The 14,488-nt window shown below is 47.8% G+C and overlaps 1 protein-coding gene across 2 annotated transcripts in view; it reads right to left on the minus strand.

The window, feature by feature from the left end:
• The window catches only part of GPR107 (G protein-coupled receptor 107), a 230,880-nt gene that overhangs the window by 117,895 nt on the left and 98,497 nt on the right, over positions 1–14,488 (minus strand). For both annotated transcript variants that reach the window (XM_086924821.1, XM_086924820.1), the window contains exons 10-12: positions 1,742–1,817; positions 743–816; positions 124–241 (exon numbers count right to left, since the gene is read on the minus strand). In XM_086924821.1, coding sequence (XP_086780947.1) covers positions 124–241; positions 743–816; positions 1,742–1,817 — 268 coding nt within the window. The remainder of the gene's footprint in view (positions 1–123; positions 242–742; positions 817–1,741; positions 1,818–14,488) is intronic.

The following is a 14,488-nucleotide window of genomic DNA, read 5'->3' on the forward strand; positions in this document are numbered from 1 at the left end:
ACTCTAAACTTGGCGGCCAGAGCAGATGCCTTACGGCTCCCCCACTACTACCCTCAAAACTATACCTTGTATCAGAATCCAATGCCCTGTGGGTAGTTGCCATCTTCCAGCAGCTGTCCTTACCTGTAGAGGAATGACGATCACAAATATCTTCTTGTCCTTGTCAGAGAGGATGTGCTTTACAAACGCCCAGCCAGTTCCAATCAGTGCAATGGTGATAAACAGCAGCGCCCCCTTCAGTCTGTAAAATGAATAGTGGTTACTAGCTGTGCTCACCCTGTGGAAAGATAAATGCAGCAAGTCTTGCTCTCCTCCAAGCTGCACATTTAGAGAGGCACAATGGAATAAATAATGCCAAGAAGTCAGTGGGAACCTCCTGGTGGAGATGGAATGCCAAATGCATTAACGTTACGGTGAACAACGGAACGCTGTGGTCCAACCAATGGAAGGAGATCTGCTAGTAAAAGCAGGAGCTCATGGACCTTTGTTTCCCCCCTTTTTGTTCCTCCCTATGCCCCCTCTTCTCCAAACATCCACACTACCACAGTCAAAACCCATCACCTTCCTCTACACTTACAACTGTGCACCCCACGCAAAACACCTGCAGGGGAGCAATCTAATCAACTAACACCCATCCTTCAGTACAAAGCCCCCGGGTAGATATGTAGATAAAATGCGACAAACTCCTGTGAGATCTCAGGCGAGCCTCCACATATTGCTTCCTTCTGGGGCACATACTTACAGATGAGTGATGTAATAAACCACGGCCCAGCCTTCGATGGGGAACCCCTGGGTGGAGATGTAGTGATAATCGATCTGAAAGCAAAAAAGTAGAGTCAGCAAGACTGATTCATCTATGAGCAGGACTACACGTTGCTAGAGAGGCCTGAAACATCTCAGGCCGGAGCTGGTGACACCGTTCCCTCCATCCCCCCCCCGATAAAAAGAGGGGCAGGGTGTATCAGACAGGGGGAGCCCTAACAGAGCTTGCCTTGGTATAGTTCACGGAGAGAGGGTGCACACCAGAGATGGGCAGGAGGAGCCTGACAGGCAGCGAGTGTGCACCACCCTGAGCGGGGCAGACAGCACCTCATGCGACATGCTACCCCTGATGGGGGGCAGTACAAGACTGCGAGGCCTGGGTCTACTTTCAAATTGAAAGGTGTGCCTTACAGAGCAGTTGAGGGCACCTATAATAGCTTTGTGAAGTGGAGGGTGCATCATATGGGGAGAATCTTTAAACATAACAGTGCACACACAGTGAAACAAGGAAAAACTGCAGCACACAAAGCTGGGCATCGGTGACTGGGGGAGGACTATGAGGCCTGAAGTGAGAAGCAGCTAACAGGACAGGATGGATCCCCGACAGCAAGACTGCGTCCTGCCAAAGGACCAACGGCAATCACCTATTCAGTCACTCAAAAACATCTTTATTAGGATAATCCAATATCCATAAATGGAAAACCACATTAAGAACACACAACAAAAGTATGAAATATGGAATTAAAACACAATTCATTACACAAAAGTGACATAAAAGCACTACAATTTCAAGGGGGCAATCTTGACCGGACAATACATAAGGAATTAGCATACATCTCAAGTTAACCAGCACAAGCGGGTCTCAGATTTCAACAGTTATTGGCTTATGCCCCGAAAAGAAGATCTTGCAGAGGTTATAGGACCCTCCCACCTCTGCCACATGGACTAACGTCCAGCAGAACACACAACGCATACTTACCGCGTGAAACACCAAGGACAGTGACCTGATGAAGGGGAGAGCGGCCATGAGCCAGTGAATCTTGAACACGTCGTTCCTGTAGGAGACCAGGAGAGGAAGCAAAGAGTTAGAACAAGTTACCCTCTGAAATACTTTTTCAGGTGGGTCCTCTAACCACAAATTCCTCACCTTGCGAATACCCCCAGGGCACCAGATTGGACCTACAGATTTTTTACCCTCATCAATTCCCTCACACGTCTGTAGGTGGAGTCATGCTGATGCACGTCGTGTCAGGTTCGCCCTTTAGAAGCCGGCTCTTAATGTGATCTCAAAAATCTGATACACCGGGTAAAAGAGTCCAGGGGTTCCCTTATGAGTGGACAGGGGCTGGCTGTACAATCCCAAAGTGCCCCATTATGGTGAAGTGTGGTTGAGCAGCCTTAGGCTGATCACAAAGTAGTGCAGGGCATTTGCAAATGCACACAATTATTAATAAATAACACACATGACTCAAGGAGATCCACACCCATTTAGAAAAATAGCATGTATTGTTATATATGTTTGGGCATCAGAGAAAAATCGTTCAGGTAAGTAAGTTTTTAAATGTAAATTATTTTCATTTTAAAAAAGCATGTATTGTTATATATGTTTGGGCATCAGAGAAAAATCGTTCAGGTAAGTAAGTTTTTAAATGTAAATTATTTTCATTTTAAAAAGCAGATACAGGGCAATTTGAGTTCTGCAAAGCCCTGGGGCGACAGATGCAGGGGTGTCCTTGGGTGTCAGGTTGTTCCAGTCTGGAGTAGTCACAGTTGAGGAGGCCGGCATGCAGGCGAAATCGGTGAGTCTAGGACAGGTGAAAACACGATGGACTCTAGCTATGGATGGCTGTGGAACCTTATGGACACTGGTGGCCCACTTCAATTCGGGCCTGAGGCGGCGGGTGCAGTGTTGGGTTTTGGCAGTCCCAGAGGCTTTAGAGTCTTCTCTTTTGGAGTTTCTTCAGAACAGGTCTGCTGTTCACAGGAGGTCTTGAGTCTTTTTGAGGACAGGCAGTCCTCCCAGGTTTCTGGAGTAAACCGGACGAGTCAACTTTGGCGCAGATTTTGACAAGGGATATAGACAGGCCGGTAGGGTTGGGACCTGGTCAGCTGATTCTTCTCCCCTCTCAGCTTTTGTGGCTCTTTGGTGTCCTCTTCTTAGGTAGCCAGGATCTGCGTCCCTGGTGCGAGGGGCCCCCATAAATACCGAATTTAGGGGATTTAGAGGAGTGTTAGGGGAGCCCCCCTAAATAACCACTTCCTGTGGGAAGTGGGCATAACCTTGTCCCAGAATTCCTAAGTATGCCATCACAAAGATGGCTCTTTCTGAAAAATGTTATCCACCTCGCAGAAGCCCACCTTAAGGGTGGTACTAACCTGGAGGTAGCACGCCTACCAGCCGAGCTATTTTTCCTGCCTGTCCAGGTGCCAAGGGGGTCCTGGACCAAAGGGAGCACTTTCCACTTCTGTGAGGGGAGCCAGATTCGCATTCCAAAGGCAGCATCTCTTTGAAGCTTGTCGGCCCAAGGAGGCTAATCAGCAGGTCATCTGGTGGGAGCGGGTGTTACACCCTCCTCCCGGACAAGCTTTTGTTCTGGATCTCCTTAGAGCAAAAAGCTCTCACCAGAGGATGTCAGAACAGCGTCTCGGGTAGCAGGTTGACGGAAACCATTCAGCAAGTACACCAGAGGCTGGTAGGTATTCAGGGGGCACCTCTGGGTGCATGTATTGGTAAATCTAATAATGGTATCAGTGTGGGTTTAACTAACCACACTAGGGGCCTGGAGGAGTTTTAACACGCCCCCACAGAAAGCCTTTTCAGGAAACTCCTGAAGACTTGGATATTCTCTCAGCCTGATTCATCGGTTCTCGCAGCCATTTGATCCATGTTTCACCAAGCTGGTTCTTCTACTTGCTCAGTGCCAAGATGCTCCTTCCGGAGCGATAGTTGCGCTATACAAATCCCAATAAATATCAAATAACAAATATCAAATGACCTGCGTGGACCAAATCCCTGCTAATTAATTAAATCAAAAAGCAACGGGTCCGGAGTCAAAAGGAGATTATATAACTGACTGGGTGTACTCTACCAAGGGGAGGGGTCTCCCTTTTAAGGACGGTACCCCTCACGCACCAGAGGTGTCATGCTTCATCATAGGGGTGCCTCCTCGCATGAGACCTAGTCTCCACGTGGGCTACAACCCCTCGTTGCAAGGGAGGAGATCAGGGATGTTTTTGATGAGTCAGGGTGGGTGTACTAAAACCTTGTGTGAATCTGGCGTGTGCGAAAAAGTGGAGTGATGTGAATAGTTAAAACTGGCTACGGGGTTAGCTATGCTGTACCTTTATTCAGCTACCCAGCAACAGGATTAAAAACAGTGAATAGCTGGTAATGCAGGTGCCGTCATTACAGGCAACTTTGCGAATACTAGTCTAGTATTCGCAAAGTTGCCTCGAATGATCGCTCTGCCCATTTTCGTACACACCAGATTCACATAGCCACCTACTGCGAGAAAGCCGCTGAGAAAAATGTCTGGATCGAGTCTCATGCCTGGGAATAGACAAGGTGAGAAATCTGCGGTTAGAAGTGCCCATCAGAAAACATGCTCAGAGCACTCAACATAGCTAAACTATCAGCTTTCATAACAGCACCCCGAATCAGCCATCACCAGAGTCACCCAGATGAAAAAAGTTACTTACCATCGAGAATTGTCTTTCTTGTGGATCCTCTACCTACATATTCCTCATTATTAGAATATCTAGAGGAGCCAGACTGGGTCTGGCATTTTTCTGTGGCTCTCTTGCATGTAGGAGGCACAGGCTCAGTCTTGCATCAGAAGAGACATCATGGTGAGATCACTGGGCTAACCTAGCACCCACATCAGTTCTGTTATTTTTTCTTTCCGTGTCCTTAGAGGTAGAAACGTGGAAAGGACAATCAGTCCGAGGCAGCCCAATCATCTAATTTGGAACCTTTTTAATGTGGCCTATCACCAAGGATCAATTCGTCTAGAAAGAAATGTGAAAGGTTGGCAAATGGTTAATGCTTTCAACCTCACTAACGCACCCAAACAAGGTAATGGGCACAAGAAAAATACTGTTTTGGAAACCAAAACGCGTAACTGGCCTCGATGAAGTGACTCAAAAGAAGTATCCATCAAAAAAGTCAAAACCAGGTTTAAGTCTTAATGGGGGATCACAAAGGAAAATGGCAGGGAGAGGTCAGTCCTTTTAAAATCTCATCATGATCAGTGATTTATAAAGGGAATGGCTGGTCTGGATGGCAGAGAAATGGCAACGTAGCAATGTATCCCTTGACAGTGTCCACTGCACAGCTCTTCCGGGCTAAAGATAATGTGAAACAGAGGCCCAAATAGAATCTCTTTCAAAGGGTCTACATTCTGTTCCATACACCAGGCAACAAATGTGTTCCCCCTATCAGAGTATACTGATTTTGCAGACGCGAGATGGGCTGACAAAACAACACTGATCACCTCCAGAGGCAGCTGAAAAGAGCTCAAGTGTCCCTGCTCAATCTCAACGCTTGAAGGTGGAGGCTCTGAGGATTGGGATGCAGAGCCTACCCCTCCAGTTGCTAAAGGAGGTCTAGCCTGAGAGGCAGTCGCTGGAGGGGACACAGGGAGTGGCTCAGGAGATCTGTGCACCAAACCGTTCTAGACCAGTCAGCAGCAATAAAAACAATTTCGGCCTAGTCTTGGCAGATTTATCTCAGAACCAGACAAATCAAAGGTATGGGAGGCAACATACAGTAAAGTGGAAACCCAACTCAACTGCATCCACCAAGAATGCTAGCAATGGATACTGGGGGCACAGATCCTTGGGCAATGAGTGTTCTCCACAGTGGCAAAAAGATCCACAAGCCAAAGATGGATTGGACCACCTCTGGAAGGAAATGCCAATCAGGATCAGCAAGATAACACCAAACAGAGTCTATGCTGAACAGGTCCAAAGAGGAACACGGCCCGGATAGATCACATGCCGCAACCCGGTCTCAGATACACGGAGACTCTGGCGTCCTCTTGAATAATATGAAAGTCGTACCAGACTCCTAGCTGGGGCGTTTGTAACTACTAAACCCCTGGAGACTTTTACTGATTACAATTGACACAAACCAACTATCTAAAGACCACCCAGTCTTTTGACGTCTGCTTCATCACGGGACAATTTGGCATACAACCGCTATATACTGTTTGGAGACCAGTCCGCTGACTCTTCCTCATCTCGACACAGACGGTCACGGGCTCGGCTGGGTCGGAATTATCACCAGCTGCGCGAACTTCTGGTTTTGACACAGCCATCATAGCCCTGAGGATTCGCAAATGCAATGAAACATGTGTCGGCTGGCTGTTTGACATAATAAAGGACTCCAACGGACTACTCTCCCTCTGGAGCTTCAGAGATACTTCTGTCACTTTGTTCTTTGTACTATTTGTTCACATGTCACATAATATATGTTTTACTGTTGTTTGAGTGCATTGGGTAAACCCCTAATCTCTACTATGGTAGCTTAGTCTACTTAAAATAGAGTGGTTCAAAGGGCTTTCCACTCTCCCATCTGCACCACCTAACTATAGCTTACATACTAACAGTGCGCTCACTTAGGCTGTGCACCCGGTTGCTTTTCTGACTAAAAGCCTTGCGGGATCCCGACAAGGTGTTGGTTCAGGTCTGAACTATGCATAAGTGTTTTGATGTTGCGAGTGAGGCTTGAAGGTGAGCTCCTGACTTGGTGGAGCGACATCTTACACTAGATTCTGTAATTGAATGGTGTGTACGGGAAGGGTTTAGATGCTGCATAGACCAACCTTGTATTTACCTCGCTTGTTTCAAGTCCATGTGGTTAAGTCATGATTTTGACAATAGTTATGTGTCTGAATTCAGTGACCATTGATAATTTTTATGGTCTTTGGAAGTTTGTTCCAGAACTTATGTCCTCTGGGCAGGCAGTGGGATGAGACCTCATAGCGGAACAGATAAGGATTTGGTGTCCCAGTCGTGTTTTTTAAATGCTTGGTGCTACTTCTCTGGAATGTTTCAGTTGACACTGGTTCAAACAGTCGGGTACTAAAATGTTTTTATTTTAGGACGGTCCATGGGGTCACTAGCACATTTTGCCCAAGGCCAGTGAGTGTGCCACTTATACCCCCTTTTGAGGGAGAGTGAACGGCTCTTGACAGGATGCCACTGCCCCACAGACTGGAAGAGCTCCTGGCACCATCACTGGATTCAGATTCCATATAAGGATCCGTTTTTAGGTCTTGCATGTCAATGCGCATGCGCATTGAGCGGAGCGAGACTATAGGGGCTTAAACAGAGCTTAACCACACTGGCGATTTGATGAAGTGCATGTGCGCTTTTAGCTCAATGCGCAAGCGCAATGAGTTAAAATGCGCGTGCACAGCATCAAATCGCCAGCCATCTTTTCCCCAGCAGCTCTTCCCGCACTCAGCCGCACTCCTCCCACACCTTTGAAGTGAAGCTTAGCTTCACTTCAAAGGCCCCTGCTGCTTCACACTATTCACGGCCGCCAGGCCGTGTCTCCCTCATCGCCGCTCTCCCCGCTCCGCTCCCTGCTGAAGCCGTGTCGCATTTCTCCTCCCCCCTCCCCACAGCAATGCCCTCCGTCTTGTTGAGTGACAGCTTCTGGAGCACTCCAGTCACCCTTATATTCCACTGACAGGCGCACACGCAGCACCTATCACCTAGGCAGGCCCTTGGTCTCGCACGTTCACTCTCACTCTTCCCCCACCTGATAAATGCACCGTTTAAAAGGGGCTCAGACGTTACTGACTGTGCTAGCTCCGCTCTCTTCTTTGGTCCCTTACCATTCTCTTCACTGTTCCACTTAACGGCAGCTTTCGCGTGACCCCGAGCCATCTAACGTGCATTTCGGTTGGTGGCGGGTGCTATACCTCCAGTGCTCCTCCCGCGTTCTCTGAAGAGTCCCCTATAAATGCCTCCCCTTGAGCACCATCCTCATGCGCCCCTAACCCCCCATGTGACTCCCCCTCCCCGTGTGAACCTTTGCTATTGTGTCTGAGTGTCTGCCTTTTATTGCATTATTATACCTCCACTTGTACTTTTTGCTCCTTTGAAACTTGCACACATGCCACCTCGCCTCCCGTAATGTACCGTTCGCAGCCTCCTGTATTCTGTTCGTTCTTCATTGACACTTTAGTCTCATGCCACTTAACGTTTCATTTCGAAATGTATTCAATATATTTATTACCCAATGGCGCATACCTTAGCTCACTTCCCCCTTTTCTCCTTGACCCCCTATCTCACCCCGCTCGCGGCGCCGCCACATGTCCGTCCTGTGGCCCCCATGCCCCCTTTCACCTCCACTGATCCACCAAACCCCTCCATCCATCGCACCACCTGCTGTGCTCTGCCCGGTCGAGGCCTGCTCATGCCAAATTGGCCTTCTGTCCTTTAGCAGTTGGTATTTGAAAACAGTTACACTGCCTAATCCTAACACCTGTACTGGCTAGTCAGGTCCTGGGAAAAGCGAAAGTTTGGCCAGTGGCGTAACACAAAATTATGGGGGCTCTCTGCGAAATGCGATAGGGCATGTCCCTTCCCTATGTATATAGAAATACCGATAATCAGCAGTCTCTTCTCTGTGTATCTTTTATGTAACTCATGTAATCCTAAATCCTTCTGCTTTGCAACTAGTTCTTAATAAAGCGCTCTGACACCTTCGGGTAAAGTTCGCGCTACATAGCATTGCCTTAAATAAAGCGGGTGTAGTCAACCGACGCTGCACCTAACAGGAATACCAAGGGGAGAGCCACGGACTAGCGACCGATGCAAGGGAGTGATGCCTCCTTCTCCGTGTTCCCTCCTCACTTCGCCTCGCATCCCCCACTGCCCCCGCCATATTCGCCACTCCCTGCCCTGCCTGTTGGAGCAGCCTCCGCCCCCCTTCCCCCACCAACCCACTTCTCAGCCCGTACCATCGGCGGCCCTCCCTGCTCTCCTCCTACTCTTACCACTCCCTATCCTCGGATGACCCCCCTTTTTCTTGATCCACCCCTTACGCCGTGTCTTACTTGACCAACTGAGTTAGTGACCCATCCCCACTTCCTTTGGCGCCATTTCTGTCCCCCACCCCTTATTAGCTTCTACATCCCGCCATCCCACCAGAGCCTAAACCCCAGTCAACTTCCCAGAGACAGCGCCTAATGACGTTTTATGCATCCCGGCTCAATTACTGTCTTCAAGTATCTGCAACGTGAACTTTCCCTCTTACCCTCTGCTGTGCACCCTTCATAGCCAACCAGTTCATCCACAATCCATCCTTAATTCCATCATGCCTTTAGTGCTTATTCACCGTCTAGTGCCATCCACACGACATGATGGGCTCTGCATGTAATATCCCCTCTTTCCTCCATTCCTTCCGTATCGCTGTCTGTCCTGCCCCCCCCCCCCACCGCTTCGTCCCTCCCTGAGCCCCCCTCCCTCCCAGCAGAGCCCCTAACCTTCGCACCCCGCAGCTGATGCACCCTCCCTGTTCTCCTCGTCTTACCCATTCCTTTCCTCTGCCGACCCCCTTTTTCCTGCCACTTACCCCTTACGCCGGGTCTTCTGTGGCTGCCTGCGTTGGTGCCCCATCCCCCAAATTCCTTTGGCGCCCTTTCCTTCTACCACAGTTTCTCTTTTGCACCCTACTATCACCCCGAGCCCAACCACCCGTACATTTCACTGGGACCGCTCTTAATGACATTCTATGCCTTAACCGCTCCATTTACTGGTCGCCTCTGCTGGGAGCCCCCACCAGCTCCGTACTCACAAATATATGCGTAATCCCTCCAGTATACCTTGCATGCCTCTTCACCAACCAGTGACCTCCAACAATATGATGTTGCTACACATGTAATATCCGTCTCGTCCTTCTCTTTAAAAGATAACTTTCGCAATTACTTGCCACCCCGCGATGTCCTTGCCTGCGTGCAGCACAAGACCCCTTGCCCCTACTCCGCCCATCACCAACCCCCAAGCAAGCCCAGGACCGACCCCCACGGTCCCGGGCCAGTGAAGCCACAACCAGAGGGACCCCAGTTGCCCCCCCCCTATCCTCAGACACCCCTTGCTGTGCTTCTCTCCCCTGCTCTCTAGAGATGTGGCCTAACGACCACAGCTGCCATCTAAGTCACGTAAATACAAAACATGTTGCATTCCAAATGCTATAGGTGTCACATTCGCGAAAGTTATAACTATTGGCATTGTAAATGACAAAGATATCAATTTAGCTATTTTAAAAACCAACAAATAAATAAAATATTTGTCATTTACAAGACCAATAGCTCCAACTTTTCTAATGCGAGACCTATTGCATTTCCAATGCTTGTTAGTGATTAAATCTGTGTGGCAGAAGATGGTCCTAGTGCTGCATACAAGCTAGGTGGTTCCAAAGGAGCCTCTTAACAGCAGCACACAGAGCACAAGTATGCCCCTGAAATCTATTCCCCAAGGAGAAGATGAAGATATACGAGACAGTTTCTAACAAAGGCCAACAATCATGTCTTAAATCCAAAGCCTTAATGCAAAAGCTACTAAGAACCCGTAACTAAAAAGAAAAAAAATGAAATGGGAGAAAGGTTTGACAATAGGCATACAAGCACAGTAGAAGCAGATGTGAATCCATGTAATAAGAGGAAAAAATGGAAACGGCAAAGGAATGCACCTGCTCAGCAGAATGGGGAACAGCAGCAGCGTATGACGCACAACTACATACAGTGGACCATGTGCACAAACATTTGGTTTAATATCCAAAAAAGACATGTCTTCAATTGCCACAAGGCAGCACAAAACAACAAGCCATGAACAGCATAAAACCTTAAATCGGTAATTTCTACATAATAAAAACTTTAACTGGTTTTGCAGATAACACCAGTTCCATTGAGATATTGGCCCAAAAGGGTGTCTCAAATGAAACCCATACTAGCAGGACACCATGTCCTGCAGATTGGTACTAAGCACTTTACATCAATGATGGAACTTCAGAGTCATAAAGTGGTGTGGCACTATGTGGTTCTAGCCACGACTCCAATGGCAGCCTTGACAACACTAGGGTGCATCAGGCGTCAACCAGCATGATTGTGTCGGTTGCAAAACCTTTTCAATGCCCCAGTAAGGTGTGCAGAGAAGAACCAAGAGTTACAACAGTGACAAACAACAACTAATATGTTTGCGTACCTTGGAGTCTTATTAGTTACTGCACTAACTCCTTAGGGAAACCAGGAGAGCAACAACAGTGACAAATACAATACATAATGTTTGAATACCTCGGGGTCTAGTTAGTCACTACACTAACTCCGTAGGGGGGGGGGGGCGGGGGGGGGGGGGCAAGTTAGAATTCAGAGGGAAGATTTGGGAAACTATACTTACCCTGAAAGCATCTGTTCATAGCATGTGCTCTTTAGATCCACATGCTTGGCCAAAACCTACTATCAGGTGATGGGCTCTGACATAACTTGTTTTTCTTCGACAAAGCTTTAAGTCATGGGATGATGTAAGACTCCACCCTTATTCCACAATGTGCATGGGCACCAACTCCACACCGTAGATTTATTTTTGCTCAGCAGCAGAAATAGGAGTGGAGCGTAAAGGAGTGCAAATGTACGCTGTGCATTGTTAGTTGGTAAGTATGTATTTTCAGGAAGCATCTACTTTTGCTGCCAACTTCTGGGCAGGTGGGTGGGCGCATTTGAATGTCCAGCACTACAATCTATGAAGATGTTTTACGGGGAAACATTTTCCATTCGAAGCATGAGTGCCTGTGGTTATACATGCCTTGCATCGAATGTAAAGTAGTTCCGTTTGAGCAGAGCTTAGCAGATCGATGATGCAGATGTTTGAAACAAGGTCCTGAATACAGTCTCTCCCCCCCATAGCTTGCTGATGAGCCAATGTCCACAAAGTAATGTTTTGGGGTGTTGACCAAGTAGCTGTTGTGCAGATGTCTGTTAAAGGGATGTTACCTACCAAAGCTACAGTGACTCCCTTTTTAGCAGGCCAGAGCTTAGTTTGCGGTGGTTTGAAACTCCACAAAGTTACAAAAAAGCCTCTGAAGTTCCGCAAGTGGCGGAGTGCAGTGCGAACTGCAGTTTGAAATGGTATTCCTGCCGCTCGGGTAGAAATTCTACCCGAGCGGCAGCTCGCACTCGCGAACGGTAAACTTACTGTTCGTGATTGCAAGTGGGGAAAAACTCTGCTGCACATCGCGAAGCAGAGTTTTCTGCACTCCGCAAAGTGCAGAAAAAGTTCACTGCCCAGGCCTACTTTTTACACGTAGACTGTGCTCTGGGAGTGACGTGGAGTACACACTTATCTTTGGCATAGCAAATTTGTATGTACTGGACAATCCACCATGCTCTAGTAACTTCAGAAAGAGGGTGACTCTTGTAGGGTTTAGCCAAAGCAACAAAAAGTTTTTAATGAAAAGGCTTAGTCATGTCAATAATACACGAGTGCCAGTTTAAGGTCTAATGTATGCAATGCTTTTTCTGCTTTAGAACCAAGTTGTGGAATGAACACTGGCAACTCAATAGTATGGTTAATGTGAAAGGGGGGAACTTCGTAAGGGAAATACTTTCGGAAGGATACTATGGACTACTCTGTCCTTGGATGAAATGTTTTTGAATTGTAAGAGCTTGTAACTAGCTGATGAACCGGACATACTTTCTAGTTACTAGAAAAGCTACCTTCCAGAAAAGAAACGAAGCTCCACGAGTGAAGAGATTTAAAAAGGTGGCCTCATAAGTCTGGTTAGAACCACACTTGGTTCAAAACCAGTGTGGAGGCATTCTGGGGAGTATTACTCTAGAGTCCCTCAATGAATGCCTTGACCCCAAGAGTTTTAAAAAGCAATGTATGTTTCCTGATCTACATAGGTGTGGCTATGGTGGCTAAATGGAGGTGTATTATAGACCTAATTCTTTAAAGGTCTAAAAGGTAGGAAATGATATTCGAAACTTTAACATTGAAAGGGCCTAGTTGCTTGGAGATGCAGCATTGGACATAGGCTTTCCACTTAGCTGCATAGCATGCACAAGTAGTAGATGTATGTGCTTCAAGCAAGATGTTCATTCACTCCTTCGGGAGGTTTAGCTATCCATCCTGCATGATCTCAGGTTCCAGTGTTTGGGGTCTGGGTGCCTGATGTGGCTTTGTTGTTGTGTGCAAAGTTTCGTCTGGTCAGAAAATTATTACGTGGGATGATTGACATCTCCAGAAACATTGAGGACCAGGGCTGTGTGGCCCAAGTTGGGGCCACTTGGATGAGGGTCATGGAGCCAAAAAATCAATTGGGGAAGTGTAGAGGAGATGATAGAATCCCCCTCCTGAGCTAGACTTGTAAACAATGGGATTCTATCAATGTGAGTGATGACTAATTTTATATGATTGACGGAGCTGCTGAAGGGTATGGAATAAAGCCAGATTAGGCATGCGGTCACTAACCAGTCAACTAATCACCCTAAGACGCAGGCTCATGAGGCCCTATCACCACGCTTCAAATAGACCATATTAATTCATTGTTCATGATAATGCCTCACTAAGGGCCAACTCAAGCCCCGAGGCTAAACCTAGCAGCCTAACATTTAGTTTAGAATTGAGTATTTTTGTAGGGATCAACAGAGGTCCTGATGAGCAGGCAGGAGGGGTCTGCCTATGAAACATGTCATGTCGACAAAGTAGACCACACTTGTAATTCTACTTACTAACCCCCTTTTAATGTTCCCAGCTTGCAAAACCATTAAAGTTAATTTTTTCGACTAGCCAGGGAATTTTTAACCCTTTTTAGGTCGAGGTAATAACCGGTCTGCGGAAGGCAGACCGGAAGTCCGAGATTTAATGTTTCTTAGTGGGACTATTTGTCCCGCTTCAGTTTTTGCCTCTCTCCCATTGGCTGGCTTCCTAAACGGAGGCCAGCCATTGGAGGAGAGAGCCGTCCCACCGAATAGGCTCCGTCTTTTTTGGATTTGGGGTCGTAAGTTTTGCTGTTCTTTAGACAGTGACGTTGTATGTCACTCGAAAAAGCAAAACCACACCCCCAATTCCGAAAAAATCGGAAGCTTGCGGCCGCCATTTTGTTTCACCGCAGTGACGGTGAGCATCGAGCCTCTGCCTCTGCCCCCGTTTTTGCAGTTTTTAGTGCTCCTGCACCCCTGTTTGAAGTCCGCTCCATATGCCTCTGCCAGGGGCAGCGTGATGTGCTTTCGGTATCTGCAGCCAAATGTAGGCGCTGTGAAGAGTGGCAGCCATTTCAGGTCGAAGGCGCTGTAAAAAGTGGCAGCCATTTCAGGGCGACCGCCGCCGGAAGAAGTCCAGGTGAGTGCTTGTTGCCTTCTGATTGTGCCCGTTCCCGCCCCCCGCGCCCCATCCCGCTGACCGTGTCTCCTCTCCCGCCCCCCACCCCCTCCCGCTGTCCGTGTCTCCTCCTGTGTGGACAAACGAGAGAAACGAGAGTGAACACCTGGTGCGAAGAGCTTTGCAGCAATTTCATCTGACGCACTTGGGTATATGGCTGCAGGGTCACTGGTCCCGCCGATTGCACGTAAACACACTTAGGAGAGTTGGGGGCATCACAAACCACACCACGTTACTAGCAATGAAATAGCTAAGTTCAATTTGGCGCACGGATGACCACCAACCCTTACACTGTACCGAAGGCGCAAACCGAATGAATGCAGTCACAATAAAG

The sequence above is a fragment of the Lissotriton vulgaris genome, chromosome 5 (assembly GCF_964263255.1).
Source record: "Lissotriton vulgaris chromosome 5, aLisVul1.2, whole genome shotgun sequence".
NCBI lineage: Eukaryota > Metazoa > Chordata > Amphibia > Caudata > Salamandridae > Lissotriton > Lissotriton vulgaris.